Below are 25,277 nucleotides of genomic sequence, written 5' to 3'. Positions count from 1 at the left end.
ACAAGTTTCCCAAGTGAACTTGTTTTTCCAATTTTTTGTTTGGGTTCTAAGTTAGAACCAAGTCAACAATTACAATCCACTAAGTGCTCTGGTTTATGTGAATCATTCCGATACTCGGGGAACAGTAAAATATGGACACCCGCGTAACAATCACCGAGTGGTTACCCCATGCCAGGACCTTCAAGAATCAACGATGACCCATTGCCGTCTATAAGGGATCGTGTTTCCATGGTTTGGTTGCTGCACACAAGGGATCATGTTTCCATGGGTGAGCCGCTGCCCATCGAGGAGCTATGGAAACAACTACACTGTAACCAGCAAAATTATAAGGTGATCCTTATGTGAAAAAATTCAGTTTAAAGAATTTGAGAATCATTGTAGTTAGGACCTCTCTCTGTACCCAGCTCCAGGTCTACACCCAGTGTGCCCTGTGATTAAGATATCTTTATACTCTCTGAAATATCTAGTCTTGCGTTATTATAAAATACTTTCCTGGTAAAATATGTATTAATCAAGTTGCTATGTATGAAAATATAACCACATTGAGAGTGAAACTTATCTGCTCATTAAATATTTTATTCAATACTAAAATATTACTGTTTTTATACAATTTACATACCATACTTTGTCTATGCAGGTTTAATAAATTTCTACAAAATTGCATAGTGGGTTTTTAAGGCAGACCCTTTGCTTTTAAAAACTGGATTCGTACAACCCAAATTAATTCTTAGGCCAGGTAAAATTAAAGCAACCTTAGAATAAGTAAGGTATGATCAGGATGACAGTATTACCCTGAACCTACATGTGATATGGCACTTTATTTTGTGTATATATATATATTTATTTATTTATTTAAAAAGTTCATATGTACATCAACAAAGAAAAACAATATTAAAATTAAAGACTAGAGTGCGTAAACTTTCTTTCATAGTATTCAAACTTCACAGACACATCAAGCCATGAATGGAACCAATGCAACATAATAAACCTTAATAATTAACAAAAAGAATCAAAGTTTGCCTTATTGCTTCAAAATATCCATATTATCAGTATGATTTAGTTTTAAAATTTTGCCAACGGAATTGAATACTTCTGTAGAAGAACACAATGTTAAACTTCATTTGGGGGGGGGGGGGGGAGGAGAGGAAGTACTTCAATGTACAAAAACTTACTTCAAGGAAGCCAACATGCAGATACAAAACACATTAAAAACAAATAAATCTTACAACTCATCTTGCAGAAGAATAAAACCTTACTCCCGTTTGCTGACACAGGGTCAAGGATGAGGTCGGATGAAATTTATGGTATGTTCTTTTCCGACGCCAACCTCAGTTGAGGAGCTAATGAAGAATGAAATGAATGAGGGTGAATGGAATTGGATAACTCGATAGTAGGAATCGGCTGTGACCTATGAATATGAACTCTTCCAGGCTTTCCCTGGAAGTGAAAAATGGCAAACGCACAGAAAAAACATTCACAGGACAGCCAACGGTGCAGTTCAAACCCATTTGTCTCCCGACTGCAGAGCTTGGTTACACAGCTGCAGCGAGTTGCTTGCTTTAACAAATAATGCTATTCCACTGAAAACTCAATTTCAAATGAGATAACACATAACAATTTATATCATGCAGTAACATTCAGTGGATCATACAACTAGACTAGATTGCCTGATCACAGAATGCCATGTTTGTTTTTGGTCATGATTATTCTGTACAGTAATGGTCATTGAAGCAATGATACACTGCTACATAACAGCAATTTAAGTGTACTCCATCACATCAACCAACAGTAAGACGCTAACGATAGGATTTTGAAGCTTTACCTCCCGTACCTATCATCAATGCCCAAGTATGGTACAGCTGGAGATTAGCTAACAGGCACATGTAGCACTTGAGCTCTTTGATTTGCCAATTCTATGAACCAAACCACATTAGCGTGATTCATAAACATTGCTACCAACTACAATAAATACACTAGCAGAGATATTCTTCAAGACTGTATTTCTCAAACAATATAAAATTAGGTATACAAAGAAATTTTAAAATTGTTCCAATCAAACGTTTTGAATCTTCATGGTGATCATTTAACTGGAATTTAAAAAAAAAAAGCACACACGCTCTTGGAATGTTTAGAAAGCTGACAAAAGCCCTCTTACCTGTCAAATGAATCTGGAAGCATAAATTTTCAGTCTTCCCTGTATGATCAAAAGTACTGTATTTCTATTCAGTTCTATGCCTGTTTTAATAGAGTGCACACACATAAAGAACAAGGGTGCAAAGGAACATAAAATGAAATCCAAATAGTTTTACAGTAAAGTGAAAATTTATTATTGCCATGAGGCCTTAAAAAAAATTCAGATGGACTTCTGAAAACAATTAAGGCATTTAGCATCAGCGTTCCAAGTATGGGGCTATGGAATCAACAATTTGGCAACAATGAAAGATACCAAATAAATTCTGGTAAATGAGTCAAGCCTTGGGGAAACAATCTCTCTTGAAAACAAAGGTAAGCCATTAACATCACAAAGTATATTTCCTTTGGATACAAATTAAGTTATTATTCATGATTGATTGTATTTTAAAAAATGCATGCATGCACACACTCACACACTCTCACTCTCTTTCTAAAACAAAGATTTGTTGCTACCATTTGTGAATGCATTCAAAAATAACAAACAATCATCTTCAAATAAATGTGGAGGTAGAGGAGCGTTGCTATTGCTGCAGAGGTTTCTAATAAACTGTAGATACATCCAGAGTACTGTGATAAGTACAATGACAAGGCATCAATTTGACCAATGTGACAATGAAATTGCAGATGCTCTACGAGCACTTCTACACAAAGGAAAATCAAAGTTCAAATCAGCATTTTTATGAAGATTAATTTATCTATTTAAGAGCAGGGAAGTTTGGGGACAACTTCATTGATACTCTCCAAATAGTACTGATCAAGTTTCCCTCAGAACTCCCTGTAATCGGAAACAAATATTTAAAAAATTACTCCTTTGTGAAGAAAGAGATAAGGCCTTAATAGTAAAAGCTAACACGTTTTCCAAGGGACCATCTGAAGTACGTAACAAAATTAATGCAGAGATATTTGGAAGATATTAACAATACTGATATTAGGTATATCACCATGTGAATTTTGAGAGAACAGTTTGAATTAAGGATTTTGGCAAGTTTGAGTATAAGATGATTAGCATCTTATCCACACACAGGTGCCTATCTCAAAATAAAGAAGGATAATTAAGAAGTCTTAAGTTAAAGAAAAATGTTATTGGCAATATAAGAACAACTGAGAGTGACAAAAAGTAACAGACATTCTGAATCATATAATATTAGACTATTTTTAGAACATTCGGATATATATTTCAAATATGAATATTCATTATGTTGATTCAAATCAATAAGTAGAACGCAAACAATATAATTTTGATCATAGAGGCTTGGTTTTGACAGAAAAATCACATTTGATTAATCATTTATACTTTGTGAATGTCTATTTTATATTTGTGTCATAATACAACATTAAATTACCTGACCAGTTCTCAGATTACATTTTTCCACACTCATGTTAATCAGTCTTCACATTAAATGCAGAAAATATATTTTTCAGTCAACTAAAAACAGAACTGTTCTATCAGAAAAATGAAATTAATAAATATCCAAAAACAGGAAAACCTCACTAAGCAAGCACTGGACTATTAAACATTGTGTTACCTCATGTAATTAATTGTTCTAGAGAAAAGCCTTAAATCTGAGATATTGTAGATGAATGTTATGAAAAGAAAAAGTTAAGTACATTTTTTTGTGTGTAGCTTTAATTGGTAAAAATTTAGATGAAACAACCATTCTAGAACACAATGCAATGCACATTTTCGCATGTTGAATACTAGTATCCCTCACTAATTGCCATGATTCAAATTTATTGCATTAATTTTACAACAGAAATTTTTAAAGCACTCTAGTATCAATTCTATTTTACAAAATGGGTCTTAAAATAGGAGAGAGTTTAAATCAAAGTGAGAAGTTGAAGTATAATTTTTGGGATTAGAACATAAATGTAATAAAAGTAAAAATAAATTACTTACCAAACCATACAGTAATACGCCAGCAGTAGTACTGTACTACGTGAACTGAACAATAATTACTGAAGCACCGTTGATATTTCCCCTCTCCTTTTTGCATGATAAATTGCTTTAGTAACAACATATTCTAAAAAGCAGAAGCAAACTGGAAAATGGTCAAATAAATTGGAAATATAAAAATACTGCAAATGGTGTATAAAGGAAAGTGAGAAAAACAATCCGCGAGGGACACCGGTATTTCTAAACTGGAATGCAGGTGAACAGGCAGGAAGACTCAGCAAGTTGTTATGGCATGGATTTCTATAAGTAAATAAACCCAACCCAACACAGTGAAAGAAGACTAGATTATTTTCTACTAACCAAATAGTCACACTGATATGAACAATGTTTTTGTTTATTCCCCCCCTCCTCCTACCACATAAGTAGAGCCCTGCACGGATATAAAAAATGCAGGGTGGCGCAAAAGTCACTCAGTTGGTTAAAAGAAAACGAAAGTAACAGCAAGACGTAGTGCAGTAGGAAGTTTTAACCCTTTAAGTTGTTATTACCAAATGGCGATGATTACGCTTTGTCAAGTTGGTATACAATGCTATGACAAACAAAACAAATACGATAATCTAAGTAGTGTGTTGTTGAAAGCGTGATCTGCGAGACGTGTTTACGGCTGTAGTTTTCCTAATTGTCACAATGTTTAAAATTTTTTATAACAGTGGTGCTACTGCAGTTGTTAATGAATGGGCACAACACTTTAGATCAAAACCACTGTCTAGACTAACAGTGTACGACATACGAGTAGATTTGAAGAACATGGATCTGTTACGGATGCACCAAGATCTGGCCGCCCAAGAACAGTCACAAGTGAGGAAAATGAATTGCGTGTATGTTTAGCTGTCACCCAAAGTCCACGAAAATCAACCAGACGATTAGCAACTGAGCTGTATTTATCACGAAGGTCCTAAAGTTTACATTCCACGTTTACGACATGGGTTACTTGAAGATGATCCAGATTGACGTCTTCAGTTTTGTGAATTGATGCTTGACCAACAAAAACAGGATCCTAACCTATTCAATAAAACTGTGTGGTCTGACGAGGCCAATTTTAAATTAAGCAGGCAAGTTAACAGACTTAACTGCACTTACTGGTATACTGAAAATCAACATCTTTTGTTAGAACAACTAAATCAACCTGGTGTGAGTGTCTGGGGTGGGGGCAATATCATCATTTGGCGTTTATTTAAACAAAACTTTCCAAAGAAAAGCGATTGGTCGAAGGGCAGATATTGACATGCCTCCACATTCACCAGATATCACGTCCATGGACTTTTTCCTATGGGGTGTTGTCAAGGACTCTATTCTAAAAAGTCTTGGACCATTGCTGAAATAAAAGACTACATACAAGACACATTGCATGATTTGGACAGCGATACCACACTATGCCATAGAGTATGTAACAGTGTTCCAAAAAGACCTGAAATATATATTCATGCAGACAGAAAAGTTTGAACATGCAAAATATAATTGTAAGCATTGTTTGTATTTGTAATGAAACATAAATTCAATCTTTTTTTAAATAAGTGCCCAGTGACTTTTGCGCCACCCTGTATTATCTGCATCCACATTTCCTTCATCTGCACCTGCAAATAGTTACCTGCGGATATTGCAAATATTTAACTACATTACATGCAAGGTCAAGGTATTGAAATGGGTAGATCTGTTAACATAATACAATAGGCCTGGTACCTGGCACCAGCACCCCTAGAGTGACAGGTTTAAGAGCGATTCACTCTTGCAATGACTACCGACATATTGAGCAGTTCTCTTTCGGAACCTTTGTTCTTTCATTTTACTAATTGCGAGCAAGAGCCAGTTAGTCTTTATGGACTCCAGGCTCTTTATACATAAACATTCTCCCATACCGTTGTCAAGAGTCGCCTCACCACGAGCAAAAGTAACTGCATGAAATGTATAAAAGTTTGACTTGTCAAGATTTCTAGAGTATACCTGAGTGAAAATCAATAAACATTAAATAAGTTATCAGGAAAATTATCTGCACTGCCACACAATTTGGATCTGCCAAGACTACTACTATCTTCACAGAAATCCACATCCGTGCAGGGCTCTACACGTAAGTATCTAGTTTCCACAATGTTTAATGATTTAAAATATTACTGTGATGTAAGGCATTTTGAAATGTTCTGAGATTCATTTTACTTTTCAACTAATCAAGAATTCATATACACAGTCATTTAAAGATGTACATCACTTAACATTTGGTAACACCATGTTTATCACTCATGTATTTTGCTTATCGCCCAAAACTAGCAGCAGCTCAACAGACTGAAATGAAATAGTGTATGAAGTGGACAAGTCTTCCAATTCACCCTGCCAAGGAAATGCAGTATAGAAAATAATCAGCAATATTGTTGCTACAGCCAAATACAGTGTTTCAAGAAATAATTGTGCTCCATTCTCTAATAGCAGCTGAATCAAAATTAAGATACAGAAACATCTGATGAACACAAAAATCTAACACAGTATTTTGGAAGAGCAAATAGTTGCTTTAAAGGGACAAGTAATGTGATCAATGCAAGTGGAGAGTCCCATTTTAGAAAATTATTTCAACAAAGTCTTTTGAAAGCTAGTCCAGAGGTATTACATGATTAAGTTCTCTTCTTTAATCAACTTTCTTGCTTATTTTAAATATTAGGAATAATGTGACATCAGCTGCATCTTTGCAAGAACAATACCTGATTTATGTTACTGTGGTGTGCAAATGTAATGAATTCAAAGTTCAGATGGCTGCACATACTGCTCAAACTGACCTGTCAGTGGTTTTGAATTTACTTTATACTGTATGCCATCATTTTATACTTCATACAGAATCGTATGCCACTAATTTTCAGGAATGAGAAATCTCTTGTGTGAGAGTTTAACATTTTCAAGAATTTTTTTTCAATGTGTACAATTTAGCTATTTAGGAAAAGTAAATCTTCATACATTATCATTAAATCAAGGACATATAAAGATCTGCAGAGGTAGTTTCGTCACCAGAGTAATGCATCGCTCTTTTTGTTGGATGACTTGACTTACCCTAAAGTGCTGAACATTCCTAGTAACTATGTAACTCCATTGGTGACATAAGGCATCTTTAAACAGTTTTCTTACACAAAATGATTCCTGGACCCAAGGTAGTGAATATCTGCCACATTAACTTACTTCCCAATATTTAGCCAACATGACAGTGTCTCAGCTATGCAATTAAGTGAAGAAGTTAAAAACATAAATTAAGAACGCGGTGTTAGATATGGAACAGTAACACAAGATTAAAATGTCACAATGCTAAACTGTCTTACAATAAGAAAGCCTGACAAATTTCTTTCTTATATTAATCCTTCCTTCTCATTTTGGTTTAACAAAGTCTAAAGCACAAATAGTACAAATAAGACCCCATTTGTACCAGTGTAGGTGATAACTTAGTACAATTCTGAACGAGCATAAGTTACGCTATGTATAGGTATAGAGAATAGCACCAGCTACCAAAAGAATGACCAACTGTTTTAATCCAATATGTAGACATGCACCCAAAAGCCAGTTAAATCATCTGAGGCACATGTAACAATTCATGGATATTCTTACGTTCACCATACCGATTCTTTTAAGAGCAACTCCATAAATTCCTTCAGAAGGATCACCAAGAGAGGAATTAGCACCTTCAAGGCAAGAACACAACCCATCTAAAAAACAATAGGCTATAATTCAGTTTTATTTAAATATCACGTCAGTTTCGTTGATTATTAAATATGAAATGTTACACAGCTCATATTCTGTTATTAGTTGAAGGAAGGAAGGAAGGAAGGAAGGAAGGAAGGAAGGAAGGAAGGAAGGAAAAATTTGGAGAATGCTCTAAAAATAGTTTGAATTCAATACCCAAATTACCTATAATCTGCTATCTAAACAGCAGACAAGGACTTAATGGCTTGGAGATAAAATAATACTTTGAAGTGAAAACGGCAATGGATCAAAAGATAAACCATCGTATGTTCTTTCAACATTCTCACTTTGTGAGTTAACTTTCCAAGGTGATCTAGTATATTAAATATGATCCCACAATAACAGCAGACATTCAAATTGAAGATTATAACGAAATAACCTAATCTTTGACTGCACATTTTCACCCACAGTAGGAATTCACATTCAAGAGAGTAACGAAGAAATAAAGTAGTTTTTGAATGTTCATCTTTAATCAATTATAACATAAGGCAAAACTGCTAACAATTCCCCTCCATAAGATGTTCTTGACACAGGCTCGTGCCATTCACAAAATTTAGGAACGTCATCGCTAGTTTTTATATGACTGAAGTTTCCATTTACACCTTCTATATGCTCAGTCGAAAGCTTACCTAAAGCATCAGAGTCAAACACAACCAACGATTGTGGATGTTCCACAGGTTCATCCCACGCAAGTGAATTATAGTCGATAGGCGGTAACCGACCCATGATGTTGTCAATAATTTTATCAGCAGAATCATCAGTCACAACTGGAACGCGCGAGTCTTTCAAGGAAATTGGAGGTTCACTACAATAAATCACATTACTGGAAGATAGAGTAGAGTCCTTCACTTCTTTAGTAGCAACATCTGCAGAATCCAGTGAATCCCCAACAGCAGTATATTTAAGGCTTCTTCCTGGCTCAGGCACTGTACTATTTACATCTATTCCTGATTGAGAACGCAAGAACTTCTCAATATGCTCACTTTTATTGCGCGATATTTCAAGAGCATCTGATGGGCTCCCTCTACTGCTGGGAAGGACGCAATTTGCAAGACTAGGTTTGTTTTCCGTAGGCAGGAAATTTTTGCTTTGAAGCTTCTCTGGTGACGAACTAAGAACATTTTTTGCCTGAAGACCAGCAAGTAACTCTTGAGTTGTTTTAACTTTTGATATCCTTGCTATTGAAGCAATCTTTTCTTTCACTATATCGTCAGACGATGGCAGTGTAGTCGAACTTGAATGATCTCCACTTGCAACTTTCACCTTGTGTCCTTTAAATAACACTCTTTTATGTCCTCGCTTCTTATTATCTAAACCACTATCTTTAGGCACTTCAATTTTTGGTGGAATATGTATGTCCCAGCTAAGTGACTCATGTTCACTATTTCCTCCAAAACTATCCCTACTACAGTCACCAACCACATCTATTACTGTATTACAGATGTCTCCATTTGGTCGAGCAATCTTTTTCACAACATCTTCATCAGACGTTGGTGAATCTTTCCGAAGCCGTTTATTTGCAACATGCGTTTTCGGGACTGATTCAGAGGCCAACACTAGATTCACATTTGTCTGTATAGGATTTGGCGATTCAGGTCTGTGACCCCTGAGAGTTTTTGTCTGAGAGTTTTGTGAAATGGGAGGAGTGCGAGGGCATGTTGCATGTTTCACAACACGAGAAACTGAGGAAGACGACTGGAGTAACGAAGGACTGGTGTTGCTCTTCTCACTTGATGCTAACGACACAGCAGGAGACACTGACAAAATCCGAGAGTTCGCAACACTTCCTCCAACAACTGGATAGTAAGGGGACACCACAGGACTGTTATTCTGTGGTAGCCCTGGGCTAAGATTAGTGTCCCGAGAAAGAAGTCCTGGACTGAGGGTTCCACCTAAACGGCTGGTTACATTAAGTCCATTCTTTTGATGATTGACAGAGGAGACCTCCCTCGGCACTGAACCAGCAGGACAACTTTCAATTGGTGAGATCAGGTGACGCCACTGACGAACAAGGTCCTTAGCACGTTTTGCCAAGGATTCATTTGTCGTCTTCCGACGAAGCTCATTGACATATTTTCCCAATCGTGTTGACTGCAAAAGAAAGAACAGTAACACATGAACATTTAAACCAAAAAAGAAGACAGCAAGGGACAGAAAGCTGAAACTACAAGAAAATAACTGAAAAAAAAAAAAAAAAAGAAACCAAATAAATAAAATACAATTCTTTCTACAAAATTTTGGTGCAACCAGTTTTCCAAAGATGAGTTGAATAATATCATAGAAATGTATAGAATAAGCTGAACACTTTTAACGTACACCGAGTTTGGCAAATTAGACTATTTAAAATGTTGCAACATTGTGCAGAATTACAAGTTTCCACACCTCATAGGTCTACAAACAAATGTCTCCAAAATAGCTTGGCATGCTTTGAAATAATTGAGACATTTAAAAGTCATTAAAAAAGATGAGTACGCATTTTAAATCCCCTTTATCCAAGAGAAGATTTTAGGCTGCAAAATATGGCCTGAAGATATATATCAATCAATCAATCAATCAATCAATCAATCAATCAATCAATCTCTCTCTCACACACACACACACACACACACACGATTCACTTCTACAATCTTGTTGTTTGGTATTCAGTCCGAAGACTGGTTTGATCCTCCACAGTTCTGCCAACAGCTGTCATAGATAGCCTAGGCATCACTGAAGAGGCATACTAGGGAAATGAGTGAGGTAGTTTCCCGTTGCTTTCCTCACCGAGCCAGAAGTTGCTATTACATATCAGTCGGCCAAGCCCACTGAAATGCATGCACCAACTGACCCTATGAGCAATATTTTTGCACCATTTATAACAGGGACTGGCTGCATAAGGAAGGGTATTACTAGCACCACTCATACCTTGGTCACCTTCACTTTGTCAAAGCCAAGGATGAGACTGAGACAGGGCAATGAAAATAAATTTATTCTAGCCCATAACAGAAGACATAGCGCACTGTAAACATTACATCTCGCCAGCAAAGGCATTCTACAATCTTAAATAGAAGAAAATGTAATGATTCAGACATAACACAGCCAGCGTACACAGCTATAATTGACAGAATGATGCATACTATTACTAGGAGAGTATGGCAGAGATCTACAATAAAATAAACCCTTTCTAATTTGAAGGTTAAATATATTTTCCTCATGTGACATAACTGCATCCCGTAACTAATTACTTTCAAAGACTAAATTTCATCTTGTTTAACAAAAAGTTTTAAACTTATGTTTTTCTTTTACAGGATAGAACCTGTAGTTCTACTGACACTCTACTAAACTGAGGTCTTCGTTTTGCCCCTGATAATAAATTTTGTTTCTTACCCTCAATTGTGCGTGTTGACTTTGTATAATTTACCTTGAAGATGCCGGGAAGTTGTTTTATTGAAATAAATGTGGCTCATATTATACATGAAATAGAACAGTGCAACATTTAAAATATTTTGAATTTTATTTCTCAGATAGGGCATGTCTTACGGTTAAACCAACCAAATTTCATCCTTTCGAGATGTCAGTCCTCCCAAAACTTGTATGGCAAATGTCCTCCTTTGCAGATTGTGAATTTCAAATGTTCCACTTTTTTGTAACATGAAAAAGCATGAGAACTCTTTTGTACATCGCTGCTAGTCTTCACAAACACTGCCAACTGATCATGGTATGTATGTGGTCGCAGAGACTAAAAATTTTCACAAATCTGGAACAATTCTGCACACCTTGAATTCTTTGGATTTCTGTTTGACCTCCATCAACATCAGTTTAGTCTGTTTGTTACAATGGTATGCTCACTGTATGTAATCTGTAACCATCCACAGTATCACATAGGCTTTTTATGCTAACAAGAAAGAATAATGCCTAAACGGAAAAGTATTTTCAACTGTGACTTGCAGGAAAAATATCCCATTTATCAAAGACAAATTTGGACAGACACATCTCGTGTGAAACATGTAGGGGAACTTTCAGTGTCACACATGGTAGTGCAAGCAGCATAACAAAACATTTAGTATTTGCTAATTTAAATGGTAGTTCTTCGAAAGCGATGAAATGAAATGGCGTATGGCTTTTAGTGCCGGGAGTGTCCGAGGACATGTTTGGCTTGCCAGGTGCAGGTCTTTTGGTTTGACTCCCATAGGCGACCTGCACGTCGTGATAAGGATGAAATAATGAAGACGATACATACACCCAGCCCCCGTGCCAGTGAAATTAACCAATGATGGTTAAAATTTCCGACCCTGACGGGAGTCGAACCCGGGACCCCTGTGACCAAAGGCCAGCACGCTAACTATTTAGCCATGGAGGCGGACTTCGAAAGCGATGACCCAGTGCTTTAAAATTACTGGACCAACATCTTGAAATCTCTGCATATGAAGGAGTTCAGGCTTCTCAGATGATTCAAGAAAATCAAAGTTTCCGTGGAAAGGACTGCTCCTTGATGTTAACTCTACTATGTTTTGAGCCAAAATGTTCATGCACCTGTCAAATGTGAGGCTACTGTTATGGAGGTGTTTGCACCCTTTTCAAGGCAAGAAGTATAGCAGCATTTAGGAGAGGCACATTGCCTTTCAGTGCCAACAGACTCTTCAAATCGTGGATATGTGAAATTATTTCCTATTCTTGTTAGATTTTATTGATTAAATGCTTAAGTAAAGTGCCACTTGTAAATGATGTAGCAGGTAAGGTTTTTGCATTCTGTGGTGATAACACAAACCACAATTTTGGTGGAGCTGAAAGAAAAGGACAAAACAACCCACCCAGAAAATTAACCACATCATTGGAGAAAGAATTACTAGGCATAAGATGTGGTGCACTTTCTGTTAACAATGAAATAGCCAGTGAATGGTTGTCCACTGATTTGGAGATTGTGACAGTGAAGATTTACTTGTTCTTCCATATACAGCGAGGGCAGAAGAACTAAAAGAATTCTGTGCCTTTGTGGCTATTGAAAATAAAAAAATCTTAGGGTACAGTAGAAGAATGTGGATATCTCTCATGCCTGCAGTAAACAGAATCTAGGATGCACATCAGGCCTAAAGTTCTACTTTCTCGGCCAAAAACGTGTCCCTTGGTACAGAAAACTTTTTTCAAGGATCTTGTCACTGACCTGAAGCCATATTTTCATTTAGATATACGCTTCTGCATTTCATAATGTTGTATTGAAGGTAGAGGATGACAGAATATCTGCAACTGAACTGTTGGATGCAATGATCGACTTGAACGGAAATCATCTTTAAATAAAATCACGCCTCTTTATTCCTACTACATTGAGGGTGCTCAACTTCACTAGAATAAGGCAGCTTGCTTGGAAAAAGTACAAAGGAAACTGCTGTAACATTCTATGAAAACTGTATTGAATGTTTAGGTCTGTGGTTTAAACACTTCAAGGACTTGAGATTATCTAGTGAGCTTCACTGAAACATGTTCCTATGTGGTTTGAGGTTGAAAAGAGAGCTGAATTCTTAGCTAAGCAAGAGTTCTTTGATATGAATAAAGATGACTGAATTATTTGTTGAATTTTCATGCTTAACCCTCTGGATCCCGTGTGTGGCACAACGGCAGCAAATTTAGTTTTTTCTGAAAAAAAGTATTCAGATCGAAATGTGGCGGGAAAAGCTGTCAGCTATGCTCATGTTACTCTATTCGGCGTATGGAGGCACTATGGTCGGTCTTCTGCCTTGACCGATGTGGTGTCAGTTCAGTGCGGGAGATAACAGTGAGCAGACCTGCAGCCAGCGTGCCGCTACGCAGATATTAAACTTGCAGAAATTGACGTGTGCACGCAGTCATGTAAGTACTATCTAATTATATTTTCTTGGTGTTCTAGTGTAATTTTGCATTTCCTATCATAGGGTACCTGGGAATGGTGGGGGGGGATGAGCAAGGCTATTGATTGAAAATTATCACCCAAATAACATTGTCCATTCCCAGTTTTATTGTATTTTTGCTTCTGTCTTAGGGAACGCAGATTTTGTACCAATGAAGGTATTCCGCAATGTATGAGAATTATTTTTTTTTTGCTAGGGGCTTTACGTCGCACCGACACAGATAGGTCTTATGGCGACGAGCATGTTTGAGAACTATCTGAGGTTGAAGCTGAGGAGGAAGGATATATCGAGAGTGAAGGAAGTGATGTTTATTACGAACCCAATAATATAAAACAAGAAGATACTTGCTCAGATTCTTAACAGTCGTTACAAGAAGGGGAGGAAGAAGACTGATTGGACGAAGAAATGCCGCTTGAGGATGACGTTCTTTCTGGATTATGTTTTTATATTGGTAGGGATCAGGAAACATTATGGGTAAATGATTCGAAATATACAACCAGTTCTTCAGGTAAAACAAGAGCTAAAAATATTATTTGAATTTTGCCTGGGCCAAAAGGAGCTGCACAAGATGCTAAACCCCCCACCCTTGATGCATTTCTACACAAGTCTCCAAATGATAGATGAACTTGTGATTGCCTGTAAAAAGTAGAGTAGAGTTAACGTGAGGTAATTGTGGAAAATCGATGGCATGGGACTGCTAATGCTCAGAACGAATTTCAGCTTCAATAGGTTTTTGCTTCTTTTACTATGCCTTCGTGTTGATGACGTAAAACCAGTGCTGCAAGACAAAAACTTGCAAATTGGCCCCTGTTTGGCACTTCCACTACAAATTCGTAAAAAAATTGACAAAATAGCTACAGCTTGGGTGAACTTACGACAATAGATAAGATGCTTGTTGCCTTTTTACTAAATTTATGCCACCAAAACCAGCAAAATATGGCATCAAAATGTATGCAATTGTGGACAGTAAGACGTTTTACACACATACAACTGAAATATATTGTGGGAAGCAGCCTGAGGGACTGTATTTTGGACATTTGAACAAGCCCCTGGACATTGTTAAACGACTGGTTGAGCCACTAAAAAGGTCCAACCGTAACCTGACTACGGACAATTACTACTCTAGCATTCCCTTAGCAGAATATTTGCTCGAAAATGGAATGACATTCCTAGGAACACTTAAAAGAAATAAAAAGAAGATCTCCAGAATTTGTGAATGATCCTTCTCGTAAGATAGGATCATTTTATTTGGTTTTCAGCGTGATAAGTCCTTGGTGAGTTTTGTAACGAAGAGGAAAAGAACAGTCATTCTCTTGTCGACTTTGCACGATACTGCTGAAATAGACCCGGAAATAGGTAAACCTATGATACTTTATTATAATATGACGAAAGGGGGGTGTGGATTCGGTGGACCCGATTTGTTCCATATTGACCACAGCTAGGAAAACAAGAAGATGGCCTATGACGGTATTCTTCAGGCAACTGGATATTGTGGGAATTAACTCGTACAAAATTTACAGAACCAATGTCACCAGAGAAGAAAATTTCAGAAGAAGGCATTATCTAGGTGAACTTGCCCAGCTGTTGATGGAACAGAATCTAAGAAACCAAGCTACAAACTGAAGGCTTCCGAAGGATAACCAGCTTTTCTTCTCCAAATACAAGGAACCCTCTGCTCTCCCTAATACTACCTCAGATGTTCAAAGAGGAATTTGTTACTTTTGTGGATCACATAAAAATAACAGAACAAGTCTTATCTTCGAGAAATGCTTGCACAAAGTAGGCAAAAAACACGGCAAACTAACAGTGATTTGCGTAAGATGCCAAGGAAATGAAGAAACTGAAGACTGACAAGAGATTCCAGACTGGAATAAATTCTATATGATGTGTTCGAGATTTTTGATTTAAAAAAACATAAGGGGTGTGTTTCAGTTTTATGATTTGTAAAAACAACTTTGGACTTAATGAGAAACGTTTCTCCGTTTTCTCAGGTTACCCCAGTATTATTTTCAAGTTCCTCAATTCTGGCCACTCTGCATAGCATTGCATCACATGCCATTGAAGCTAAATCACAGCTGGATATCTGCTACGTAGACATTTCGAAAGCTTTCGATTCTGTAGACCATAATCTGTTGCTCTATAAACTCTCCAAACGATTTAATATACACGGCAGTCTTCTTGACCCTTCTTGCTGGCTTCCTACATAACCGCTGGCAGAGTGGTAATATCAGGCACTTCATCCTCATGGTCACCAGTCACCTCTGATGTCCCACAAGGCAGTGCTCTTGGCCCCTTGCTATTTTCCTTGTTTATTGACGATATGCCGTCCAAACTCAACGAAACAGCGAATACCCTACTTTTTGCTGACGACTGCAAGATATTTAGGGAGATCAGGAATCCAGCAGATGCAGCTCTGCTACAGTCCTCACTTAATGCCCTCTCGAAATGGTGCCGTACTTGGAAACTTATCCCCAATCCACAAAAATGCAGCCAAATGACTATAACACTACGTAAATCTCCTCTACCGACATATTACCTACTCGGTAAGCCCATCACTGTAGTTACGCAACAGAGTGACCTAGGTGTAATATTCGATACAAAAATACAATTTAAGACCACATAGAAACATATACAACCAAGGCTATGAAATTACTAGGCATTCTCTACCGCTCCACCGAAATTTCTGACCTCAGTGCTCTTAGCCAAGGCTATGAAATTACTAGGCATTCTCTACCGCTCCACCGAAATTTCTGACCTCAGTGCTCTTAGTCACTTCTACCTAACGATCATTCAACCTCTCTTAAACTACTGCTCTCCAATTTGGACAACAGCCTCCCCTTCCAATATAAACCAGTTAGGCAGAGCAGTATCCTTCTTTACTGCAATTATTAGGAACGGAAATCCCAAGCTCAGAAATCTGTCTACGCACATCAGGTGACAGGTAGCTGACCTGAGTTTCCTCCACGGATCTTAAACGGCCACTACCGCTCAGAACACCTTGTTTCACTCTTCTCTCTCTGTGTTCCTTTTCGCTCCACCAGAACCAAAGACCTTCTCCAGATTCCCCACACTTAGCACTCAATACTTCAACAATCTTTCCTAATCCACCTCCCGACTCTATTTAACAATATTAATGGGAGACAAGAGCTTGATATAGCATCAAATAAAAGCATATTCGAGAGCGGTGTAAATAGTCTCTTAAAGATAAGTTTATGTGAAGGGATTATACTATCATCTTGTCCCACGATGACTTTGTCTATGAACATGGACATTCTCACGGTTTTCGATTTGGACAGTTATTAGTAGGCTGTGTACCTGATCTTGTTATAATCCGTTATGTTTGTTATATTTTATTATGAAAGTTTACATTTGTTAATTAATCTGTTGACAGTGCAAGTGAAATTTGCTCAGTGTAGCTGTATCTTGTGCTTCATGAATAAATAAATTCTTGTTTTTTCCTTGTAATTTTTAATTTTTATTTAGATTTCACGAGATACAAGTTATGCCTTCTTTTCATTTTCTTATAAGGAGCAAGGTATTTTTGTAGGTGTATGCAAAATGTTTCCAAGGCAATATGTATCTTTTTCTTAGTTCAGATCGCAATGAGATGTATTACTACTTGTTTAAAGTCAAAAACTTCATTATTGGTTCCATATTGAATCGAGATTCACAAATAAACAAGGGAATTGTATGGTCCACCTATTCAATACTGAAGAAAATTATGTGATAGATTCTACAAGTCTGTTAAATCTTCACATTTCATTCATTTAGTCATATGGGACCGGTTTCGACAAAAATTGTGTCATCAGCCAAGAAAAAACAAAAACAAAACAGACATTAGAAATACATTAAAATTTACATCTCTAGTAAAATTATACCGATAGTTTACAAAATTATTCATATTAGGGCTACAATGTTTATACAAACGTGAACTGGTAACCGTATTATGTCGGTGTATGTTTTATATGACGAGGTTACACCATAATAATTTCAATTGACAGATATACTAAATGAATAGGTGGACCTTACAATTCCCTTGTTTATTTCTTGTGTTAAATATATAATGTTTATTCTACATAAGTGTGTTTCTCAAATGTTGTTATACCTTCATATTACTGCATAGTTACAAAATATTGCATTATGAGCAGAAATCAAAATATTGTTTTTCATGCGGCGAATTTGCCGTCACGCGTGTTCTGCAACTTCAATTTATGCGGGTTCCAGACGGTTAACAAGGCACATAATACCAGAAAAAATACATCTGTGGAATAGCTTGGGTGATCCTGTAGGTGCAGATAAGCAATGGACAGAAATAGTTCACTTTAAGGACCATAAGGTCAGGCATCAATCTTTCACCAGTCATTCATTACATCCTCTCCACACCAGGTACAAATGCACCTGTAGAAGAGCTGCTGTCCCAAGTAAACAAAATTTAAACAAAAATCATTTAGAAGAAAAAATTCGAAACCTTATGACCAAGTATAATTTTCAGCAAACTTGTAACGAGTTCTTGAATTTTTTGAAGTGTACTCCCATTTTTTGTTAGAAACATCTGAAAAGTAACAATTTTGTCCTCTGTTAAGAGTCTTAAATTATGTAATAAAATAATACACTACATCATTAATTGTATTTTCATTTTTTAACCATTCTGTACTCCAAAACATATTTCAGGTTTAAGAGTAACTACTTACGGTTAAATTACTTTCAACTAAATTTAAGTAGCAATGGTCAAAAGTTTACATAAATTTAAACTGGTATAACAAAATATATTAATCTTTTAAGTGGTGGTTTACATTCTTGGAAATATGTAACAATCCCATTTCCTCTATTCATATTTTGTTTTTAATTTTGGATTATCAAATCAAACCCTGGAATCTGTATTTCAATAACTCAAACCTTCTATTCAAACTCTGTTCCTCATTGAACAGTTGTAACAACAACAACCACAACCAGATCAATAACTTCAAGGGCTTTCGTGAAGAACAGCAAGTGGACAGCAGAAATGAGAATGGCTGCCAGAGAGTGCAAAGATATTGGGCTGCAATGAAAGCTTCTAAAAATATGTAAATGTTGCTTATTGTGGTCTCTAATGGCTGTACGCGTCAAAAAAAAAAAAAAATGTTTTTACGTTCCGATGCCGAGATGTCAGAATTTAGTCCCGCACGATTTCTTTTACGTACCAGTAAATCTGAACAATTCTCAAATAGCACAGTTATGTCGTTGAGAAATCGTGCATTACCAATGTGATTAATTTTAATATTCATGAGCTGAAAGAAGAAACAAATACCAGTACTTATGTGCAATTAAAACACTTTTTCTCACCAACATTGTGTTATCAGTGACAGTCCTATATACAGTACTTCAGTAAAACTTGTGATGTGAATGTTAAAGCAGAAAACATTCACACCTAGCGTAACATGAGAACAAGGAAAAGCATGCAACGTCTTAAACCATAAGAAGGGGCAGGGGGAATTCAATGTATGCTTCTTCGAAAAAAAAAAAAAAAAAAAAAAGCAAAAACTTGGGGTTTCTCTCTTCTGAATTTAAGACTAAAAGTGCCAATTTGTTAGTTCTCCCCATTTAGCTGTTTTTTGTCTCAATATTTGGAGGTTAACTCTTGTGCGGAGACAATTTGGGGAAAGAGTCTGTCAGAAGCCACCAAGTGGCAAATTACTGGTTTGAAAAAAAGAGTAGAAAATCACACAGACAGATTGCTGAGATTTTGGGAGTGTAAGACATGTGTGCAACAAACAATCTAATGATGCAGTGAGTTTAGAACAGTTGTGGACAAGCCAAGAACAGACTGCCCACAGAAGACATCACCCAGGCAAGGCCAAAAGTTACTGCAACTTTGTAAGAACAGAAATGCTAGTTGTAGTGATCTTCTGAGAGAGATACAGAACTCTTGTGGCAATGTTGCCATAAAAGACCGGACAGTATGAAACCGATTGAATGAGGCAGGCCTAGGATAATTTCTTGCAATGAAGAAACCACATTTGAACAAGTCACAAAAGGAAGCAATTTCTGTTTTGTAACAAGAGTTTAGGATGGTGCAAAGTAACTTGGGAGAGAGGAATGTTCTTGGACGAATGCAGTTTCAAGCTATTTCCACGATGCAAGGTTGGAGTTCTTAGAACAGAACCGAAACATTTCTGCCAGCTTGTGTTGTGCCAGCAGTGCAACAAGGAGGCAATTCAATAATGATCTGGGGATGCATCACCTCAGAGGGCCCAGGGGAGGGTAAAGCAGTGTCAGGTGCCATGAATAGTGCCAGATACTGTGAGACTATGAAAGAAGTCACGACTCCTTCAGTACAGAAGCCTAAGTGAAAATTTTCTTATAATTTATCAGGTCTTGAAGAAAATAGCAAAAGAAATCATTTGGTGGGAGAATGGCATGTGGCCCAACGTGATGCAGCAAGATTCTTTATGAATACTTCAACATTGCAGCACCATACACTGTATACAGTAGGCCACGAACTTGTTCCCAGTACTGAATCAAAAGTATGCCACGCTTAGCCTACACAGTACATGCTTGTTCTACAGTTTCAAAAAGACAAGGAGCCTATTTCTGAATTTATAGAAGGTAGAGTTTTGGTAAAATATCTTTCACTGGGCGAGTTGGCCATGCAGTTAGGGGCGTGCGGCTGTGAGCTTGCATCCGGGAGATAGTGGGTTCGAATCCCACTGTCGGCAGCCCTGAAGATGGTTTTCCGTGGTTTTGCATTTTCACGCCAAGCAAATGCTGGGGCTGTACCTTAATTAACACCACGGCTGCTTTCTTCCAACTCCCAGGCCTTTCCTATCGTCGCCATAATACCTATCTGTCCCGGTGCGACGTAAAGCCACTAAAACATATCAGATGTAAGGCTTTTCAGGCGTTTGCTCTAATAACCAGCGTTTCGTCTTAGGTCTGACACTAGACTCATCCGAGTGAGATGTGTCAGACCCTACCCACTGACTGGGAACAAGTTCGTGGCCTACTGTATACAGTGTATGGTGCTGCAATGTTGAAGTACAGTAGAAGTCCGTTATAGCGATAATTCATAACAGCGAAAAATTTACTCGCTATAACGAATTGTCGTTATATCCGATTTTTGTATAAAAGTCGGAAAACCCTTCATGCACTTTAAAATCGGTTTGAAACGGCAATCAGTTTGTTCAAAACTTGCGTTTCCGCAGATGATATCCACACTACGGCTTACTTGTTTGTTATTTTTCGTAATCCGATACTACGTGAAAGTGTATGTTTAATTTCATTCTGAAAAGAATATAGTACCGTATTTCTCCGAATCCAAGATGAACCCCACTTTTTCCTTCAAAAAATTTAAATCAGGCTCAAAAAGAAGTTTGTAAAAAATCATATGAATGCCTTGTTGTACAGTAGGCCTACGCATTTTTGAACTATTTTTAGACGCCGAACATTGACTTTCGTCACGCCGTATTTTTTATATTTTTTTTGCGACTGCACAATTATTCTTTATTTCCGCGGGTTTAAGGACCATTAACTTAACATTGGCATCATAATACCGAAGAGAACTCGTTGAAAATTTTCTTGCGGCTGCACAATTATTCTACATTTCCGAGTGTTAATTTTACTAAGCGTCAAGTACAATAGACGCGTTATGACTCTGCCACTGAGTAGACATGGCTTTTCTAAGAATTCGAAGGGTCGCATGTTTTGATGCGATTCTGCAGATTTGAGAAACACACAGGCACTGTACAACCGGTTGTCGCGGCTAGCGATGTGTAGTAAAGATGCGGTCGTTTATTGTCAACGAGTTCTGTGCGCGTGTGAAAAGAAGCAGCGTGGTTACCGCGGTAGTTGCCAGTGGTATCCATTAACTTACTCTTAGGCCGCAAATGTAACAACCCTTGAGTTTTCGCATGAGATTCTGAGAAAAAAAAGTCTTGGATTCGGAGAAATACGGTATCACTCCAGAGATTTCTGTGGCAAACACCTCAGCTTTCTTCTTCAAACAGCGTCACCTAACCTAACCGTATATGTAGCCTATCATGAAAACATATTTGAAACGCATGTAGAGAAATAACCTCCTCGCGAAAAATAGACATGTAAATAGCCGTAACTAGACGCGAGAAGATATGAAATATTCTTTGAAATCAGTGATGTACTCTGCCATATCTTGAGGTGTATCACATTCTTACCTAATTTCCGTATGTAACATTAAAATTAAGATGTCGTTTTAACAGTATTTATTTTTAACGAGTTAACAACTGCTATCGGCCACGTTATATACGCCTTTATTACGAAAAAGTGTTATCGCCTTTGAATGTCAACGAGAGAGCTCGCAAATGCACGAAGTGAGAAAACTATACCGTACCGAAGATGATCGATCGCATTTTGTTGCAAACGTTTGTTTTCTTATTCAAACAGCGTCACGTATCCTAACTTACTGTACTATACGTACGACGAAAACACACTTCAAGCGCCAGTAGAGAAATTATACCTTACTCGATATACATTTTCATAATAGCCTTTCCGTAATTTAACCAGACGCGACAAAATATAAACTAACTTCTGAAATCAATTAAGCACTCTGCCATATCTCGAGATGTATCCCATTCTTGCTTAATTGCAGTATTTAGGCTCAAAATTAAGCGGTCGTTTAGTCAGCCTTAATTTTTAACGAGTTAACCGTTATCGGACACGTTATTTAAGCATTTATTACGAAAATATGTTCTCTTTCATTTCGAATTTTCTTTATGGAACAGCTGTCGACGGATATTACTAATCGACTCCGACATCGCCTTCGAATGTCGACGAGAAATCGCTAGTGCACATAACGAGGAAACTATGCCGAAGGTAATCGATCGCATGCAATATCATCGCTGGGGTGCATAAATATCGGTAACGGAAAAAAATCGCGTGCACTTAATTGCTCGTAATAACGGATGCGCTACTGACAGGGTTCTCGCTGTAACCGAAGGACGATACACAGTTTAATATAGGAATTTTGAAGGGACAGAAAAAGTAGTCGCTATAATGGAGTTCTCGTTATATGCCGTGCTCGCTATAGCGGACTTCTACTGTATTCGTAAACATACACCCAGACACTAGAAAGAACAACCTCTCACTATCAAATAAATTTTACAAAATGTATGATGTCAAATTTCTTTGATAGTGTAAATGCCACCTAAAAAAAACAGTCCATGGCCCAGTCAATTGGAAATCACATCAAGGAACACAAAAAAACTATCTCAAGCACCAAACAAATTGGCATTAGCAGAGCATATCCTATTTTTATGTCATGTTTGTGTGTTCATATATTACAGATAATCAGTCTAGGAACATACGAAGAGTTATGAAAAAAATTTGAATAAATTTAACAGGGACACTGGCTGTCTACCAAGCAACAAACAGTAGCCAGTCACAAAAGACCGAAGTAGATAGTTCTCTTCCCTATCCTTCACTGTCTCCATTTCATTATTCAATCTCATTGGTACCAGAATGTAATAACTAAAACGGTTGTCCTATGTCCACGAAGTATGCTTAGTTCGCGGACAGTGATGGGCCAGAATTTTGAACTGCAAGAGTTCTATTATGCTCAACAGTGATGTATTTGAGCACCTTCAAATATCACCAGAATGAACCAGGGACAAACTGGCCAACCTGTGCTCAGAGGGCCAAAGCTACAGCACTGCCCAGATGCAGTTATCTGCAGAAAACCAAGGAGTAAATTAAGATGGTTTGGACATGTAAAGAGGATGGAGGATAAAAGAATACCAAAACAGATGACAGAGATGAAGTTTGAGGGAGAACCTAGAACAAGGTGGACCGATTTGATAAAGAGTGCAAGAAGAAGAAACCTGGACTGGGACACAATGATGGAAGAGAAATGATGGAAGGAGAGAGGAAGGTGAAGAAGTGCCATAAATGGCCCTACCCAGCGGGAGCTGGATAAGGGGAAAGGAGGAGGAGGAGGAGGAGGAGGAGGAGGAGGAGGAGTCATCCGGTGAGGAACAACATTCCCTTTCAGTTTTCCATTCCGACCTCTTTTCTCACATCTTTGTTTCTCAATCTGTCTTTCCTATACTTCTTAGGTATTTCATTTCATTGACTTGAATTCTACCCTCCTCCCTACTTGTGATTGTTCAGGTCTCAGCTGCGTAAGTCAATATGAGTGCATAGTATATTTTGTACATTATTTCTTTATACTTCCATGGTGCTTTCTTATTCTAGACAAGTTTTCTTACACTCTGGTAGAATTCATTACCGTGTTGTTAATCTCCAAGTACAGCCTTGTATTCTGCATGACTCCTATGTTATTATTGTTAAATTGTTGTATTTCCTGTTATGAATTCCAGCATAATTTTACCATCCTCTGTGAATCATTCCCTCCTTTGTATCCTATTTTTCATATTGTAACTAATTATTTCCACTATGTATAATCTCCGATTTGTTTCCTACTAAGACAGGAATATTGTACCAAAACAGTAAAAATAAAATGTTCTAAATAAGATATAAATAAGATATAAACGAAGGTTTCTGGCACGTTAAAGAGTCTTAAATGGGATGAAATTCCAGTTTACTTTGGCTTCTAATAAGTACTATATACGAAGGACCATAATTATTAATTCATATAATTTTTATTTTATTTTCTAGTAAAATGATAATTGATTCTTCATGAGTAAAATGTAGGTTAATTACTAATTACCAAGGGTCATAAAATTATTATTAACTAAATAGTAACAAATTAAAACCCCTTGTTGCTATTTACTATCAATCTGAAATTTTACCATATTTCCAGAAAACGGAGTGCGCCACTCTCTGTCTTTTTTTCTGCTCTAATTGGCCTCGGTACAACTGAAATAAATGTATTACCAATATGCTTTAATACCCTGAAAAAGCATCTTTTGAAAACATTTTGTAAAGCACACAAGTTCTCATCATCAAAGTAATTCGTTCAACAACCATTGAAGTGCCGTTGCGCGCTTCAGAAGCGACTGCCTATCCTTGTAACGTCATCAGCCGTGCTGTGAGACCTGTAGTATTAGTAGGTACTGGCACAGCACACTCAGCGAGCAGGCTAATAATGGGGCTTGTATGGAATGCTCCTGCTGCCAACCTAACTCCTCCGCTGTGGCGGATGCTATTCAAATTAGCAAGGACACTTTGCCTTGCTGATACATATGCTGCACTCTAATCTGGATAAAAGATATACCCTATAAAATTGTAGGAGCACTGTACGCCCCCCCCCCCCAACGGCAGTAGTACCGCTGTGTTACTTCAAAATATTCAGCTTTTTAGCGCATTTAGCTTTTAACTGACGCACATGTGCCTTCCATGATAATTTGCTATCGAAAAGGAGCCCAAGAAATCAGCAAGAGTCAACTACAAGAATAATGACATACTCTAAATAAAGCTGAGAAAGATTGTGCTTCTGGCAGAAGTGAACAACAGAGGTCTTTGCAGTTGAAAACCAAAAGCCATGTTCTAAGCTCCACTGTTCCACTCTCTAATAGCTTGCTGTAATTTTGACTTTGTGGGTGTAGAGCAAAATAGTCTACATATAGCAATGGTAGTACTGCTGAAACAGC

At 37.4% G+C, this 25,277-nt stretch overlaps 1 protein-coding gene across 3 annotated transcripts in view; it reads right to left on the bottom strand.

Moving 5' to 3' along the window:
* Positions 1 to 1,983: 1,983 nt before the first annotated feature.
* The window catches only part of LOC136864407 (uncharacterized), a 190,072-nt gene continuing 166,778 nt past the window's right edge, over positions 1,984 to 25,277 (bottom strand). For all 3 annotated transcript variants that reach the window (XM_067141356.2, XM_067141357.2, XM_067141355.2), the window contains exon 3: positions 1,984 to 9,949. In XM_067141356.2, the coding sequence (XP_066997457.1) occupies positions 8,327 to 9,949 (1,623 nt within the window). In that variant the 3' untranslated portion in view covers positions 1,984 to 8,326. The remainder of the gene's footprint in view (positions 9,950 to 25,277) is intronic.

The sequence above is a fragment of the Anabrus simplex genome, chromosome 2 (genome assembly GCF_040414725.1).
Source record: "Anabrus simplex isolate iqAnaSimp1 chromosome 2, ASM4041472v1, whole genome shotgun sequence".
NCBI classification, from domain to species: domain Eukaryota; kingdom Metazoa; phylum Arthropoda; class Insecta; order Orthoptera; family Tettigoniidae; genus Anabrus; species Anabrus simplex.
Note: the sequence above shows the minus strand (reverse complement) of the source record. Positions and strands in the feature narration are given on the sequence as shown.